The sequence below is a fragment of the Heliangelus exortis genome, chromosome Z (genome assembly GCF_036169615.1).
Source record: "Heliangelus exortis chromosome Z, bHelExo1.hap1, whole genome shotgun sequence".
Classification (NCBI taxonomy): Eukaryota; Metazoa; Chordata; class Aves; order Apodiformes; family Trochilidae; genus Heliangelus; species Heliangelus exortis.
In genome coordinates, this window is record NC_092454.1 from 66352350 (window position 1) to 66369711 (window position 17362).

The 17362-nt window shown below is 42.8% G+C and overlaps 3 protein-coding genes across 6 annotated transcripts in view; all 3 read left to right on the plus strand.

Moving 5' to 3' along the window:
• Positions 1–36: 36 nt before the first annotated feature.
• AK6 (adenylate kinase 6) lies at positions 37–2573 on the plus strand. 2 transcript variants are annotated; one of them, XM_071732345.1, is made up of 5 exons: positions 37–156; positions 724–816; positions 1130–1188; positions 1283–1428; positions 1581–2573. In XM_071732345.1, the coding sequence occupies exons 1-5, from the start codon at positions 129–131 to the stop codon at positions 1768–1770; spliced, it is 516 nt and encodes a 171-aa protein (XP_071588446.1). In that variant the 5' UTR covers positions 37–128; the 3' UTR covers positions 1771–2573. The 2 variants fall into 2 exon arrangements, with proteins under 2 accessions (XP_071588446.1, XP_071588447.1); XM_071732346.1 differs by having other exon boundaries at positions 79–220.
• A 1136-nt stretch (positions 2574–3709) lies between these two features.
• Positions 3710–15964, plus strand: CCDC125 (coiled-coil domain containing 125). Its single transcript, XM_071731301.1, has 12 exons — positions 3710–3808; positions 4017–4389; positions 5990–6048; positions 7692–7778; positions 8675–8752; positions 9440–9525; positions 11557–11639; positions 12067–12182; positions 12721–12828; positions 13844–14015; positions 15348–15481; positions 15602–15964. Exons 2-12 carry the CDS (start codon positions 4119–4121, stop codon positions 15926–15928), a joined length of 1521 nt encoding a protein of 506 aa, XP_071587402.1. The 5' UTR covers positions 3710–3808; positions 4017–4118; the 3' UTR covers positions 15929–15964.
• A 699-nt stretch (positions 15965–16663) lies between these two features.
• Positions 16664–17362, plus strand: part of ZFYVE16 (zinc finger FYVE-type containing 16) — a 28457-nt gene continuing 27758 nt past the window's right edge. Inside the window, exon 1 of one of the 3 annotated variants that reach the window (XM_071732336.1) lies at positions 16664–17057. The gene's annotated coding sequence lies outside the window, so the exon portion shown is untranslated. Of the gene's footprint in view, positions 17058–17199; positions 17316–17362 lie in introns of those variants that run through there. The other 2 variants (XM_071732335.1, XM_071732337.1) reach the window with 2 other exon arrangements.

Consider the following 17362-nt stretch of genomic DNA (forward strand, 5'->3'; position numbering starts at 1 on the left):
CCTGTTTGCCTACCCGCCCAGCCATACGGGGGATGCGAGGGAGGGGGGTGACGCCATCGCCCTGCGCAGGCAGTGAGGGAGGCCCCCGCGCACGTGTCTCCTAGGCGACCGCCGGTCGGAGGGGCGGCATGAGGCGGCCCAACATTCTGCTGACGGGTGCGGGACCGGGACCGGGGCCGGGGGCCGGGCCCCCCAGGGTGCGGAGCGGGAGGAGCCCCCGGTAGTGTCTGAGCCGCTTGTCTGGGAAGCGGCGGGGCTGCCGGGGCTGCGGGAAGGGAGTGCGGGGAAAACCCAGGCTGGGCCTGCGGCAGGGGGGGGGGAGGTGGTGGGGGAGGCTGCGGCGCTGCTCACGGCTGGGGTGGTCTGGGGAGTGAGGAGACTACGGAGGCGTTGCCGGGGTCCCCTGCCTGAAAACGTGGCTTCTCCATGTTAGTTAATGCTTCTAAATGATGGAGGTTTTACTTTTGTGTCGTCCCGCTTAGAATAACACTTTTTGCACGAAGCAAGAGTTTTCTTCCGTTTGTTTTTTGTTTGCTGTCTAAACATTGCTCTAAATAGTTCTTCGTTGTCGTGCCACTTCTTGCCCTCCCTTCTAGAAACGTGGCAATATTGACAAAAAATTCCTTTTTGACTCCTTGGAGAGTTATTTGCAGAGGTCTTGCATACTGTTCTCTTACAGTTGTTTTTTTTTGTCTGTTTGTTTTTATGGGGTTATGTTTTTAGGTACTCCGGGTGTTGGGAAGACCACACTTGGAAAAGAACTTGCATTGAGAGCTGGGATGACCTATATTAATGTGGGTGATATGGCAAAAGAAGGTAGGCTGTGTGGACAGGGCACTTCAGATGGTTTTGCTTTGTGTAACCATGTGCTTGTAGTGCATGTGTCACATCCTAAGTGAAAAGGCAGTGAATTTGCTTTAACAGAAGTATTTTGGTGGCCTCAGTTAAAGCATTCATGTAACAGTAGCATAATTTGTATTAAGTAATATATAACAAAATTATATGGGTTTGTAAAAGCATTCCTTGTTCTGGAGACTTGCATTTGCATCCTCCTGAGATAAACATAACTATAAATAATTTTAATACCTGCTGTTGCTTCATGAATTCCCACAAATCCTTCTTGCTGCAGGACAACTGTATGAAGGTTTTGATGAGGAGTATGATTGTCCAGTTTTGGATGAAGACAGGGTGAGCTCAGTTTCAGAACCTACCATTTTTGTGTTTTGGTTTTTCTCTGATTTCAGATAACCCTTTGTGTAAAAACCCTTTGTTTCCATCCCAGGTGATTGATGAACTTGAAGATAAAATGGGTGAGGGTGGAGTTATCGTCGATTATCACGGCTGTGATTTTTTCCCTGAGAGGTGGTTTCACATCGTGTTTGTCCTTCGTACAGAAAATTCATTTCTGTATGACAGGCTTGAAAGCAGGTATGTCACTGGGGAAAACAGGGAGTGAAGGGTGGCTGTGTGACTTCACCAGAGATTTTTATTTTTTTAGGATGTAAATTACCGATTGATGTCTCAGAATCCTTTGTCTGTGCATCTCAGGGCTGTGTCTCAGTGTTGTTCTGGTTTCCCAGGGGCTACAAAGGTAAAAAGCTGCAAGACAACATTCAGTGTGAGATCTTCCAGACACTGTATGAGGAAGCAATGTTGTCATACAGAGAAGAAATAGTACACCAGTTGCCCAGCAACACTCCAGAGGACCTGGAGAGAAATTTGGATCAGATTACACAGTGGATTGAGCAGTGGATGAAGGACAACAACTGATAATTTGGTGGAAAAGTAGCTCTGCTGGATTGCTTCCAGGGAGGGTTTAATAAAGGACATTCATAGTTCTTGTATGATAAATTAAAAATATTTTTATTGTAATTGGTACGGTTGGGGAGTAGAAGACAGTTTGGGAAAGCCAGGGTGAAAAGTTTGGAACAGCCTCTGAAGCACTGTGGGATGAGCAAACAAAACCAACACAAGTGACAGTTCAGCAGTGAATGAGAGGATGAAAATGACACAATCACTCTTAGTAGCAGGAGCTACTCAATAATTGAGTGTTTTGGAGCTGGCAATTAAAGCCAAACTTTATTCTTCCCTCCCCCCAATAAAACTAAAAGTCCTGAATGTCTGGAGGCTGGTGTAGAACAAGGGGTGTGTGATACAGTTGAAGGAAGGTGCTTTATTTTGGAGAGAAGTGATAGGGTAAGAGAGATCTTCTAAAATGATCACACAGAACTTTGGGAATTACAGTGTAAGGAAACATGAGCTGTATCTGCACTGGAGTGGAATATTAAGCAATAAGATAATTTTTTTTTCCTCTCAGTTCTCCATCACCCACCCCAATCACAGAACATATTTGTTGTTCCTCAAGGAAATTTATCATTTGGCAGCACAATGAGTCTGCAGCCATCTGGTTACACTGAAAGTTCTGGCAGCCACCTCTTGTAATTGGTGGTAAAGCTTTGGTGCCAGGAGGGTGGAGATAACCTTTCTGTGCTGAAAAGCTGCCATGTGAGTCTGTAAAAATTGGAAATAAACTTTATCCACAAGTCCGGAAAGTAAAGCTTTATTTGCATGAACATCTTTATTGTAAGAAGTATTATGGTTGCATATTTAAGTTGTTTTGTTGTTGTTTTTTTTTTTAATTCTAAATGTGGCACAGGCTTTTAGTGACACTTGCAGAGGGATACTCACTCCCAACGGCAACTCCACCCTCGTACGAACCACAGTGGTGAAAATCCTGGGGGTTTTCCGGAAAGCTGCGGACTGGCAGGGACACATCCATGTGGTGTGTGTGGCCATACAGCTGCTCCTGAGGGGGAACCAGGCGGAGGGAGGGTGGGGGATCTCAGGGCAGCTCAGGGACGCTCTGAGCGACCACGTTTTGTCCATTAACAACAACTTTATGCAGCTGCTCGGCAACTCTGTCATTGCGAATTGGTTCCACGATACGAACCTCTAGTAGGAAGGAAGCCAAAAATAAAGGTGCCAAGAAGGCACCAGGTGGCCAAGAAGGCCAATGGCATCCTGGCCTGTATCAGAAACAGCGTCACCAGCAGGTCCAGGGAGGTGATTCTTCCCCTGTACTCAGCGCTGGTGAGGCCACACCTCGAGTACTGTGTCCAGTTCTGGGCCCCTCAGTTTAAGAAGGATGTAGAGGTCCTGGAACAGGTCCAAAGGAGGGCAACCAGGCTGGTGAAGGGACTCGAGCACAGGCCCTATGGGGAGAGGCTGAGAGAGCTGGGGCTGTTCAGCCTGAAGAAGAGGAGGCTCAGGGGAGACCTCATTGCTGTCTACAACTACCTGAAAGGAGGCTGTAGCGAGGTGGGAGCTGGACTCTTTTCACAGATGACCTCCAACAAGACAAGAGGACACAGTCTTAAGTTGTGCCAGGGGAGGTTTAGATTAGATATTAGAAAGAATTTCTTCACGGAGAGGGTGATTAGGCTATGGAATGGACTGCCCGGTGAGGTGGTAGATTCTCCGTCCCTGGAGACATTTAAAAAAAGACTGGATGTGGCACTCAGTGCCATGGTCTAGCAACTGCTCCGGTGGGTCAAGGGTTGGACTAGATGATCTCTGAGGTCCCTTCCAACCCGGCTAATTCTATGATTCTATGATTCTATGAAAGCAAAACAAAACACACACAAAAAACCCAAACAAAACAAACAGGAAAAAAAAAAAATTACAGGAACAGTAACGCTGCCAAGGCTGCTCTGTGCGCTCCGGCACCGCGTTCCTGTTGCCGGCACCGGGATGTGCCGCTACCCCAGCCCGGACTCAGCTCCAGCCCGCCCCGGGGCGGTACCGGCAGGTGGGCCGGGGGCTCCGGGCTCCGGGCGGGGACCGGGAGGGGATGGGCGGGACGGTGGGGACGTGGCGGGGGTGTCCCGGCTGCTTCCACCCGGACCTGCCCGGTGCCCTCTGGCAGCGCGAACCCATCCTGGGAGCGGCCACGGTTCCGATTTTTCACTTCACGTTGTTTTGCTGCTTTAGTGATGGGGTTTTGTCTGTCTTTCTAGCTAAAATAGCTATTGCTTTGGGGCAGGCACCGTTCGTATCGTCAGTAAGCGAGGTGCCCTTAATCAGAAAACAAAAATAAAAATAAAAACCGGGAGGAGGAGATGGAGGAAGCAGAAGAGGATGATATGACCTGCGGAGACTTGGGAAACGGACTTGGGAGAAAACCTGGAGGTGTTTATGAAGGAGAAAATGTACAAAACTCCTCTTCATGTAGACCTAGGAAAGGATCTGGAAAGGTTTGCAGTTCTCTCTGGTCAGCAAAGAGAGGGGAAGAAAGTGATCCCGCAGCCCTTCCTGGTTCAAAACGAAACAGTTTTTACGAGAGATCACCCAAAAAGCCTCTTACTACTTCCACCCGCCAGAGCAGCTGCGGTAAGAGTAATGTAGAAGTTAATCATTCACTATGAGAAAAGTTGGTTTTTTGGGGTTTTTTTTGTTTTGTTTTGTTTTTTTAAGCAAAACTTGAGCACTTGAGCTGTTCCACGGGGTATCGTCAAGTTGAATTCAAACTGTTTGCTGAGACATTTCGAAATCTCTGAAGGACTCCGAGGAGTGCAGGTGCCTTGCTGCCTGCTGGGACCTCACGGAGCCTCACGGGGTGGGTGGTGGGTGCAGCCTGCAAGTCTGATGCCAGTGTGGCAAGAGGAGATGCTCAGTGATGTCCCTGTTCCCAGATCTTCCCCCCCAAAACATTAGCAGCAGAATTGCTTTTCAATCAAGAAGGCTGTGTCCCTTCTTAGGCTAAAACCACCGTTTTTACAGTGTTTAGTTCTGTATTTGAAAGTAACATGTACAAAAGAGCATCCTGTGGTGGGAGACAGAATTGATTTTCTCTGAACAACTACATGAGTGGAACTGCTTGGCTTTATCATTCATGTATGTCTTCCCAGAGGTTATATCTAAAGCATATGGCTATTAGATACATATATATATATATGTATTCCAAAATATGATTGTTATTTAGTTGAACTTTGTCAGCTGGCATACGTTTGAGGTTAAGAAGTTGTTTTTAGAACCTGCTCATCTCTCTTCTCCCCGTGTTGGCATTCAATTTTTTGTGAAGACAGCACTACTGTAAATAAAAGAAAATTCAGGCATTGCAGTTCATTACAATTCAGCTGCTGTCCCTTACATTTTTAGCCATTTTTCATATCTTGACTGATACCACTCACTTATTTCCTTTAGAACAAATCCCTGCTATCCTCTCCACACACTGCAGGGAGACAAGCCATATAATTATACATCAATTGTTTCAACACCTTCAGTGGGAAGATGCTAACAGAGCAGCACAATTCCTTCTGTTTTCACTGTCCTTTTGCTGGTTTATATGATGCTTGTCTTAGATCTCGGTCTTTCACTCACCAATATTCCTTAAACCATGGCTGAAGTCCACATGAACCTGGCCTTGGTCTCATGGGAGGTTGCCCCTTCATATATCTCAGTAATGCTCAATTTCAGAAAAAGGTACCAGTATTAACAGCTTGTTTTGAGAAATATTTTTGTGGAATACTCCACCATGACACTTTATCTCCATCTCTTGAAAACTGTCCCTACTTCTAAAGAGTGCTGCCCACTGTTGTGCTGAGTTTGAATGTTGAAAGATTACAATCTTAAAATAACTTAAAAGAAGAGATTATTTTTTCATTAATATAGCAATTTTCGGGGGTTTTAGTTGTGGTTTTTGTTTTTTTGTGTGTTTGTGGCTTTTTGTTTTTTAAAGGAAATTCTAAAATCATTTCCCTGATTTGAGGTGTCTTTATACTGATCTTTTTTTCCTGTTTTACTTATTTAACTGAGAATCAACGTATTCGAGTTTAGTCTTTATGTGTTTCTTAAGTGTTTATTAGCTCCAGAATAAAAAGTCACAAAGCTGAAAATTCACCTTTGCATGTTACCTCATTTCAGGGTAAAGCATATTCTCACATTTTCTTTTGTTAATGTCATAATTTATCATCTCCTATAAATCCTACAGAATCTAATACTGAGGTGTCAAATGAAGAACTAAAGCAACAACTACAGGATACTCTAGAGGTTAGTAACTGTGCCAAGTTTTCTGCTCTTCAAAGTCTGCTTTTCCTTCTAATACAGCAAAGTAAAGTGCAGAGTTAGTTTAGCAGAAGTTCTTGTCATATCCATAATCTTGGATGGATTCAGATTCTTGAAATTATCATGATAGCTGGAAGCCTCATGAAATCTGTCAGGAAAACTGTCAGGAAATGAGATCCAATTCATAGTCTGCTGGGGTGTGGGGGTTTTTTGTTTTGTTTTTTTGTGTGTGGTTGGTTTTGGGTTTTGTTTGTGTTTTGTTTTGTTTGTTTAGGTTTGGGTTTTTTGTTTGGGGGTTTTTGTTGTTTTTTTCTTTTCTTTTTCTTTTCTTTTCTTTTTTTTTTTTTTTTTTTTTTTTTTTTTTGGGGGGTGGGGGGAGTAGTACAGATACAGGGTTTAGTAAAAAGATTTTCCTCCTTTTCTCGCAGTTTTTTTTTTTATTATTATTATTATTATTAACCTTTGGGCCTGAAAATCTGCAATGTGAATGGAATAGTCTTTGGGATTTTAACTTGAATTTTTGTTGAAATGTAGCTAACTCCTAAATGTTAATTTGCTGTGGTTAAAGGTGTTGATGTGTTGGCATCAGTCCAGGCAGAAAGCTCAGGTTGATCTCAGCTATAAAAAAAATACACTTCATCTGCATCTGTGTTCTTTAACCTCAGGAAGGCCCATGCTAGGTCATGTCCAAGCTGTCTTACCATGAAGAACCTTCAGTGAGCAGCAACTTCAAATGTCAAGGATCCTTACTAATTTTCAATTAGACAAGAGTGATAAATTGTCCCTGCTCCCAGATACAGTTTCAGTAGCAATCACTGAATTAATAGAGCTGGAAGAACAGTGAGCAGCTTCACTTCAGGCCATGCTCTAGTGGGTATGGTGCTTTTTTCTGGGTTGACATTTGGACCTGATGGTCACAGAGGTCTTTTCCAACCGTGACAATTCTGTGAACTGAGTGACCTACATCTGGATTAAGGAAAGATAAGTATAGGTAGCAGTAAACTTTCTTTCAACTTGTGGAAATTCAATAGCTGCCTTCCTGTCAGGGCAGGAATATTGCATTGAGATGTGGTTGGTGTCAGGACCTGGAGCAGGAATTGGTTTTGTTGATGTTTTCTTCTGGACAAAAGCTGGTTTTAATCTAACAGTCCTAACAGTATCTGTGCTGCAGAGTGTGGATACTGCAAATAATATATTTATAGTACATCATATTAATATGAACATATTTTAGTATATATTTTTAATATTTACAGTGTACTTTTTATATGCTGCTGGTTTGATTACTTATTTGATTACTTATTTTAAAGCTCCAGACCTGTGTTGGTATATACAACTTCTTTAACAAAGCAGAACTGCAGTATTTAGTGGTTTACTTTCCAAATACACTGGAAGAGAACAGAAAAAAAATATTAAGATGTATTTTCCTTTAAGGATTTTGTGCTAACATGCAAGCTGCATCACAGGCATCACAAGCTATTACTCAGAAGAGAATCCTATGGTTTTGAAACAGGAGAATCATAGGAAAAGATTGGGTTTTTTAGGAGAGCAAATTCACACTGCTGTTACAGTCAAGGTTTGACAGGTTTAGCTTGGCTTTTACTCAGTGTGCCTATTTTATTTTGCTTCAGGAAGTTGAAATTTTGAAAGTTGAGCTGGAAGCATCTCAAAGACAGCTTGAAGGAAAAGATGAAGCCCTACGAATTCTGCAGAGCATGGTAGGAGTTGTTCAGAAATAGTTTCATCTCCTAGTGGTAAAGAAAAGAAAACAGAATAAATCTTTCTGCCATTCCTTATTCAAACTTGTGAAAGTTTAAGTTCTTCCAAGAGCTATAATTTAAAGCACTGAGTCTGAAGGTGTTGGCTTCCACAGTTTGGTACTTTTTCTGCATGGGACCATTGCAGTTACTTAAGAAGAGTTCTGTACTGTAGCAAATCATCATAATTTTATCTTTGAGGATCCTTGAGGATTTATCTGTTTAACTTAAAAGAATTAGGTATTCTTTCTGGGCTTTAAGTTACAGATTTTGCCAACGCTTCAAGTTTTACTGCAAAGCACAGACATTTTCAGTTGATGCCTCCATCATTGTGTTAGAAGGCTGTAGGCATTGAACGTTAGCCTTTTGTTTGCAGTTTGTAATGGTTGTATTCACTACCACACTGACTTATGTTGAAATCAATTCCTGTTGCCTGCTTGCACAACCCATTTGTAGTTCTGCAGTTTCAGACATTCGTAGTAAGTTACATATGGATCAAAGTGTAACTATGTGGTAACCAAGTTTTTTAAGAGCTGATTTTGTGGACAAGCCCTAAAGAAGGCATGGTTTTGTTTTAAATGACACTACATTTTTCAGTAGGAAATACTATGGGATTAAAACTAAAGTTTGCCATGCAGTGTAGCTATTTATTGACTTTTAATTAGGACCCATTAGGACTTGCAAGGAAGCTGCTAGCGTTCATAATTCTGCACCCTTCTGTTTAACCAAGAATGTGTACTTATCTTTATGTAAAACTGAAAATTTGGCTGAGACCAAAATAAGTAGATTTAATTACAGTAGTTGACAGTTGTGTTTTGTGTTTTGGTTATTTTGGTTTTTTGGGGTTTTTTTTGCAGGCAGTATTTAATAAAGCCACGAATCACACAAAAGCAATGCTCAAAAAAACTGAGGAAGAAAAGAGAACTTTAGAAAAGGTAAGGATTCATGTTGCCTTCACATCTGTGCAAAACTACTGAAGTCTGTTTCTATTAAGAAATGAGTACAAACCTACTAGTAGATAATTTTTTTTTCTTTGAAGTGTTCTTACTCCTTTTTAGCAGAAAGGGACAATGTTCATATATCACTGTTTTGATCTAAACATTTTCATGCCATTAATGTGTTCAAATAAAACCTGAAAGTTGCTGGAGTTCTCTCTGTACTTTCAATTGGTCTTTGTTGTGAGTTTCACTATTTCTTAGTGGCCAAGCTGACACTTCCCAGTGTGTTCAAGGAATGGGTTTGCAGTTTTCATAAGGAAGGTGGGAAGGAGGAGGGTGTCATTGAACAACCTGTCAGACTGAGTTTATCCTTCGTTTCTCTTCCTGTGTGGCCTTTCCACAAAGCAGTAAGAGGACTGGAAAATGTGACAGCGTGAGTCTGTTTTTGTCATAGGCCTCTACAAGCAGTAGTTCATGCAACACGGACTAAAATCCACAGATCAGTGATGCAGAAAATGTTTGGTGTCTGGCAGCAAACACACGTTCAGCAGTATCATAGATTGTCATCATTGTTGGTCACCAGAATGATCTATGCCAGTGCCAAATTCATCACCAGCAGTTCCTCTTCTTCCTTTTATTAGGAAGCTTGCAATGAACAGCTGCTGTTCTGTTTTGTCTCCACAGGAAATAAATATTTTGCAATGGGAAATTGAATTTGATCAGGATAGATTTAAAAACATAGAAGACACGTGGACAGAAAAATATGACAGGTATTTGACTTACACTGTGTGTCTCTGGGGACTTTTTTCTAATTGCACTGAATGCTGTATGTCATCCTTAGGTTCCAGCTTTGCTTCACAGAGTTTTCTGGAGTTTTTGTATTTTCCTGATTTTCTTCCAAGTATTGGAAGATTTATTTCGTTTTAATGCTACTTAAGTAAGCCTCAGTTCTGCAGTGTGTATATAGGCTAGCTTTTCTAGTCTGAGTTTTCATTTTCATCCTGTTACATTATTGTCTTAGCCAGCTAGAGCCAGACTGCCCTTATTTACTTTAAACGTAAATGAGGCGTAGAAAATAATGTATGTGTGTGCATGTGGAAATATCATTTGCTGGTTAATCATTGCTTTATTTTCTTGCATTGTAGGTTTGAGCATACATACAGGTAAAATGGAATGCTTTTGAGAGAGGCTGATCAACTGGTTCTTTGTTTAAATAAGACTTGCTCTGGACAGAGAGCAGGTGTGGTTAGACAAGCAGAAGATGCCAGAGGCACTAAACTAATAATTGAATAACAGGCTTGGAAAAATGTGACCAGCAGGCTCACTTATTTAAGTGTAGAAAAGATGTTGCTGAATTCTACCCGAAAAAGTAACCATTAAAAACTTTCAAAGCTAGTATAAAAAAATTAGCCAAAAGCTTACAAACTATACTTGTCTGAGAAGAGTTTTATTAAGATACTGTATCTTGCTCACCTGTTAGCTTAGACTTGGCAAGGGTTACCCCTTGAAAATACCTTCGGACTTCGGAGATGGGAAGTGTAGCCAGGTAGCAACAAATCTAGTGTTAAGTGTTGAAACCTGGAGATACAGTTTCAGAAAACTTCAAGCCAGGAGCTCAGTCAGCTTTGCAGAAGGATTTTCTGGTATCTAGGACAGCGGGATGAGAAGAATACGTATTGCCATTTGTTTATTCAAGTGAAATAATTTGTGCTACTATTTAGGTTTAAATAAAACTATGAATTTACAGTACTCTTCATTTACTGATAGCTGAAGTGATGCACCAAAAACTTGTGTTGCATTTAGGACTTCAGATTGCCACTCTTCTATTCATGAAGGAATCACCTAAATGAATCACAGAAAAATGCATTATAAATGTATATGGTAGGTTCTCAGGATGCCATGCTCGAAAGTACACCTGTTTTTAAAAACAGTATTAAGACTACAGGAAGTTTACTTTTTAAAATTAAAACCACAGCCAGGTTGTCACATGTCAAATAATAATTTTGTTCTTTCAAGGAAGTGTGAGATTTCTAGCAAGTGCTTCAGAGAGTCACAGCCATGAATTTCTTTGTATTTCTAATGACAATGCTGCAGTTAAACTCATCCCCTCCTAAAACCTGAACCTGTTGGCACTCTCTACTAACATGTGAATGATTTTAATGTTTTTTTCCCCGTGTTTAACATTCACTCGAACGTACCTGGACGTGTTTAAATTGTTTGTGGAGGGTGTGGTTTCATGAACAAGGTGAGCCTGTTTGAGCAGTGCATGCTGCCTGGGTTGCAAAGCCAAGAGTGTGTGAGTGCAGATATTGCTGGGTATGCTCCCATAATATGGGACATGAGGAGTGACTCCTCGGGAGCCAGCCTGGGGTAGCCTTTCTTACCCTTGGTTCAACGACAGAAGAAGCCTACACACAGAACTTTCTTAGTTGCTGAGGAGTAGTTTTAGGTTTGCTTATTGCCCCCCACAGCTAGCAGATTTGGATCTAGCAACATAATGCATATCATTGGTACAGACATCATTAAGGAAGAATTTTACAGTTTTTTTCCATATAAAATTTTGCAGGTGAGGAAGCTACTTCTGTAATACTGCACGGGTAGTATCTTATGAAACTGACTACTCAGCTCTTTTCAGTTTTGATTTTTTGTCTTTAATCTTTTACATAATCCTAAGTTTTATTTGCAGAAATAGTAGGTAAAATGTTTTAACAACCTACTGTGTTTTGTTTTTCTTTTTTTCATTCTAGTTCCCTATCTAAATTTCTTTCAAAGATAATGCAGCCTCTTTCTAACTTCTGCAGGATATATTGTGAAAATACAGCTCTTAAGGAAGCACTGAAACTGAGAACAGAAGAAGTTAAAACTCTGAAAGCTGAAAACACAAGTAAGTCACCAACAACCCTTCTTCACACACTGTTTCACAGGCATAATTCAGGATTAGGCTACAAAAGAAGTTTTCTGTCAGGATAAGTCTCACTACCGGCAGCTGATATTAGTGGATATTTAGAAACCCTCCTTGTGTTTACTTTTTTGTTTTTCTTCTCACATTGTCACTTGTGCTGGGGAGAAAAAACCCAACAAAAGCCAAAACCAACCCAAAACAAACAAAAAAACCCCACACATAAAGTTACCTCTGAGAAAACACAGAAGGAAGATAACTGAAATAAGAGATTCTATATTGATATAGTCTCAACGTATTCCCAAACTGACTCTTAAACTACAGAACTCTTTAATTTGCGTGCAATTAAATCCAGAAATTAATAAATCAGATCAGCAGACATTTTAATAACTTTCCTAATTTTATTTCATAGTCCTGAATCAGCAGTGCTTGGAATTTCTTGCGATGCTAGATGTGGAACAACAGAAGATGTTTCAGGAAAACATGTCTTTGAATAAAAGTGACATTTCAGATTTCACAGGTCTTGAAGTAAGTATGACCTGTATGTTTTTCAAAATGGTTGGTTCAGAGATACATTTATATACAAAATATATGGATAAATTATGCTTACTGATTATTTAACTCATTTTTAGCTAATCAGATAAACCCTTGCATGCCTGTTAATCTGTTTTTTAGTTTTTGGTCTGTCTTGCAAAGAAAGACTAGAGAGTAGGAGCATCAGACTCTTTTCAACAATCCAGCATGTTTATTTCTTGATTCCTACCACCTTGAGTCCTAGTCTTTTACTTTATTGACAAATAAATAAATAAATACATACATTCTAATGCGGTCTGAAGGGAGAAGTATACACAGGCTGACAATTCTTGCCTTCAGGTTATATTAATGGAAAATATGTTCCCCATGTGCCATGAGACATACAAGCAATCACATCTACATTTCTTGTAGCTTGCTTTCCCTGACTCTCTCACACTCCCTTTGTAGTTCCAGGTCATCTGGCATCTCTAGTATTCTGTTGTGTATGCAGTTAGATATTTAACTGGTGGTTTCTTTTGGATTTTATTTTAAGCTGGCAGTTCTTGGAGCCTGTACCTGCAGTGCTTCTGGGGGGCAGCCTTGTCCCTGTGCTAAAATGGCAGCAGTAACTCGAAAGCAACTTCTTCATCTCAAGCAAGAGGTAATGCTGCTTGGCTTAGAAATGAACAAGCAAAGGGGTGTTTGTGCTGTACACCAAATAAAGCCAGAAACACTCCACTGCAGCTTATACAAACTAATGTGTTTTAAAACAGAAATGTATCTTAGAATTAATGTGAAGTTTGTTTGTAATGCTTGTAATACCCTTACTTCTGCTGATATAAAATTGTAATTATTATATCAATCAGCTTCACTAGTTGAAAAAAACCAAATCAATTCTTCCACATTCTTTTATCTTCTGCCTGTTTTTTCTTAATCTAAATAAAACCACTCTAAGTATGCACTCTGTAAAAGTGTACACAGTGTCAGTGTGGACTGCTCCTGACCCTTTCCCTTCCTTCCTTGGCATTTCATTCCACCCCTCTCTTGCACTCATCTCAGCACTTGCAAGCCTGCTCACCCAGCTAGGTCAGGAAGCTGACCTTGCTGAAAACTATATATTTATGTCCCACTCTGGTAACATAATTTTCAAGAGCTTAAGTTTTCTAAATTAATGAAATTCTACGATTTTAGAATTTTTCCCTCTAATTGATATTTTACTCTACAAATGTGGTTGCCACCCTCATCTTTCCACTGCAGAAGTTCCAGCTGACTTCCTGGTTTTGAAAATATGTACAGACCTGTCCCTTTTGTACCAAAGTTGTTATCCCTGACACAGGTACCCAACTTATACTCCTTTTGCTCCTGGCCCAGCTGGCATGGGATGGTAATGCCCTCTTCAAGCTCTTCTGCATGTTCAGAGAGAAGTGGGCACTGCTGGCAGCTTGTCAGTGAACATGGGTAGAAGAGAAAGGGTAAGGACTCCAGCACACATCTCAAAATGTATTTCTTAATGTGGAAAGAAAGCACTTTCTTTGGTTTCTGCAACTTCCTTGATTACATTTGCCTAAAAGTTGCCTGTGTTCTTGGCTTCACTCTGTCTCCTAATACACATTTTAAACCTGCTATTGCTGGCAAGTTGCTTAATATACTTTAAACTTTCTCTGAATTATAACCAGATTGAAAATCTGAAGAAGAGTAAAGATGAAGCTTATGTAATGGCAGATGCCTTCAGAATTGCATTTGAGCAGCAGCTAATGCAGAGGAAGGACCAAGCCCTGAGGCTTGCAGAAGTGATAAAGATTAAGAAGGAAACAAAATTTATGAACTGGAGACGGCTGAAAGACAATGGTAACTGGGCATGCTGGGTGTGGTTGACTAGAAAATAAGTTAGCTGGCAAGTGGCACAAGCAGGCTTTCTAACTGTGCTGAATGTATAGCTGTGGTTTACTTGCTGTCAGGTTTCTCAATAGCCAGGAGAAAAGGAATTAAATTATGTCAAAACTGTAAATACGTTAACTACTGTGTCATGTAGTTGAAGAGTTTCTGCCAGGAGTTTTGCATGGGTAATGTAAGGGTGTCTGTGTGTAAGTGGTGGGATATATAAATATTACTGTAGGACATTGGAAATATCAGTCTAGGCTGTCAGTGTACCCACTTTTCATTACACATTCATGAACTGTATTATCTGAGTAAAGCGATGCAAGAATAGGATTTTATCCAGGATGACATTACCACCCTGGGTATTAAAGATGTTTTTATGAAAACAGCACAAAAAAGCTTACAACTGGCAAGTGTAGCCTTGACATTCTAGATGCCATCATCAACTTGATATGCTGCTGTTGTTTTTTTGTTTTTTTTTTTTTCAAATGAATGCTATGTAAGGGTTAGGGAAGGAGTAGAAATGCAAAAAAAAAAAAATATATATATATACTGAGCTTTCAGTGAAATAACAAGTAGCATTTTTTTATCACTCTTGAAAACATTCTTAGTTTAAAACACATTTAGTTCAGAAAACATTTGTGTATCTACACTGCTATTTAAGAAAAAGGATAACAAGAAGTATTTAAGTGCTTATGACACAGTGAAAACCGTAGCAGAATTTAGGAACAACACCTCAGGATATATTTGTGTTAATCCATTAACCTGGAGGTACCAGCCCTAGAAGTTTGGTTGGGCTTCTAGATTCTTTGAGCACCCTTTGGATTTAATACTAAAACAACATACATCTTGAATATCTGCTTCTCCTATACCAACTGCTGCCAAGCTTTACTTCGTGATACATCTGTTTCATAATTTTAATGTATGCTAATCTTTCTTTTGAAATAATGTAAACTTTTAAACAGCTTATGTCAAATAATTGCTTTTCAGGCTAACTACTGTTTAACTACCATGCTTTATCATTCAACTAGAGCCTCAGAGGGTATTTTCCACACAGCAAAAAGAATTTTATTTTCAGTTTGCCCGTGTAAGTGATGAAAGGTCCGCTTAAAGGGATGCTAAGAGTGATGCTGCATGCACATAATCTGCTATGTTGTGTACATACAGTGGGAGAGTGCTACACACACAGCCCTCTCAGAGGGGATTTGTTCAGGATACAGTTTTACACACGCCCATTTTATCCCCAAATTGTTCTTCTCTTCTGAAGCAATTCCCCAGTTCCTGGACTTTTGTTTTCCTCAGGGCGCCTCAATTTACAAGGCAGCAAAACCAATCTGGGGCAGAAACTCTCCAGCCTGCTCTCTTCAGATGGGGACTGCAGGAAGGTTGAAGGGCTGGACAACCCTCACGAAATCCTGAAGATATTAATAGATTTGGTCAGTATTTTGTCAAGCTATTCATTGTGGGGAGCAAGCAGCAGTGCCAGTTGACACACAGTGCCTTGTTCTTAGGTTGCGAATGACTTTCTTTTCTTTCTCATTCGAATAAATACTCAGGTAAACGACAAAGAGGAGGCTCTGGCTCATCAGAGGAAGGTCAGTTACATGCTTGCTCGTGCCATGGAGATGAGAGAGGATGTTTTGAAACAGGATAAAGGAAATGGCACCCTGGGGAGTCGTCCACATGAAGCTCAGGGCCCTGCACCCGCCTGCTGCCAAAACCTCTGTTCTCAAAATGGGGCTTCTTCGGTTTGCAGCCCAAACACACGTGGAAATCCTGTAAAAATGCTTCGGAAGTCACATTCCTGGCCATCAGAGCCCACTCATGGTGAAGAAATAAATCCACGCGGAAAACCAGACCACACTGTAGTGGTCTCTATATAGCCACCTGCTGAAATAAATTTGTTTTTTTAAGAGAAAGATTTTGTGGATCTTTGGCCTAAGATTACATCACAGAAGCCCAAACCAGGGCAGTGCGTTTGGTGATACCACCTGTAATAGTACTGTAGCAGTGCTGTAACTTTTGCTTGGGGCAAAACAACCCAATTCCATCAGTTTTATAGCCTTTTCCAAAGGAGACAAAGCTTCTCCTCGTGACCTGAACCCCCTGCTTTGGATACCCCGTTCCTTGACTCCACTCCCTTGTCACATGGACAGGACAAAGGGCAATGGGGAAAGTTGCACCCGGTGGGGATTCCATTTGAATGCAAGAGGGAAAAAATTCCCCATGAGGACAGTCAGACATTGGAATGGCCTCCCCGGGGAAGATTCCCCAGTTTGGGAAAGTTTTGAGGCTCAGCTGGGTGGGGTGCCGACATCTCATACGAACATGAGAAGGGTTGGACCAGATCCTCGAGGTCCCTTCCCACCCTGACATTCCCTGGTTACACAGTGACGTCTCTGATTGCGTAAGAACGACGTCACCGCCGGGAGTGACGTCAAAAGCACGGGAGGGGAGGGGAGGGGAGGGGAGCGGGGGAGGAGCGGCGGCGCCCCCTGCCGGCGGCGCATGGGACGCGCGTGCGGGGAGCTCCCGCCTGCCGTCTGCGCAGGCGCGAGGGGAGAAACGGGGGTGCCCCCGTGATAGGTGGGCGTGGCTTGAGGGGGCGGGGCTCGGGGGGGGCGGGCCCGCGCGCGCCGTGCGCACAAACGAGGGGCGCTGGTGCCACCGCCCAGCAGCCGCTGGCGGGGGGAGGAGCGCCATCCCCGGGAAACAGCCGGCGCGCGCCGCCTGACAGCCGCCCCGCGTCCTCCCGCCGCTGCCTCATCCACGCCGCGTTCCCTCTCCGGGCCCGGGAGGGGCAGCGCTGCCGGTGCCGTCCCCGCCGCCTCGGGGTGAGGATGTAGGGGCGGGTACGGGGCTGGCGGTGGGGGCCGGGACGCCGGACGAAGCGAAGGAAACGAAACAGGGACAGGTCACGGGTGTCCAACCGCCGGGCAGCCTCCTCCCGCCGGTTAGCCGCGGCCTCTCGGGCCGCCTTCTTTGGCGAGAAGCCCGGAGCTGCCCGCTGAGGTGCGGAGCGACGGCTGCCTGGGCCGGAGCTTCTGGGCCGGGGCTGCGCGGAAAGGCCCCGGGAGGAGGGGGAGGGAGTGAGCGCGGCGGGGATGAGGCAGCGGCGGGCAGGGAGGGGATTCCCGCGGAGGGTCCCGGAGCTGCTCTGAGCGGATTCTGCTCCCCCGGGGCTGATCGGGGGGGTGTCAGAGCCGCTCCGCCGCCCTCAGCTCCCTCCTGCCGGCGCTGACCGCCTCTATCCTGCCCGGTGTGGCACAGGTACCTGTGCTGGGTGAGCAGAGTGCCCTCAGCTGGCACTGGAGAGC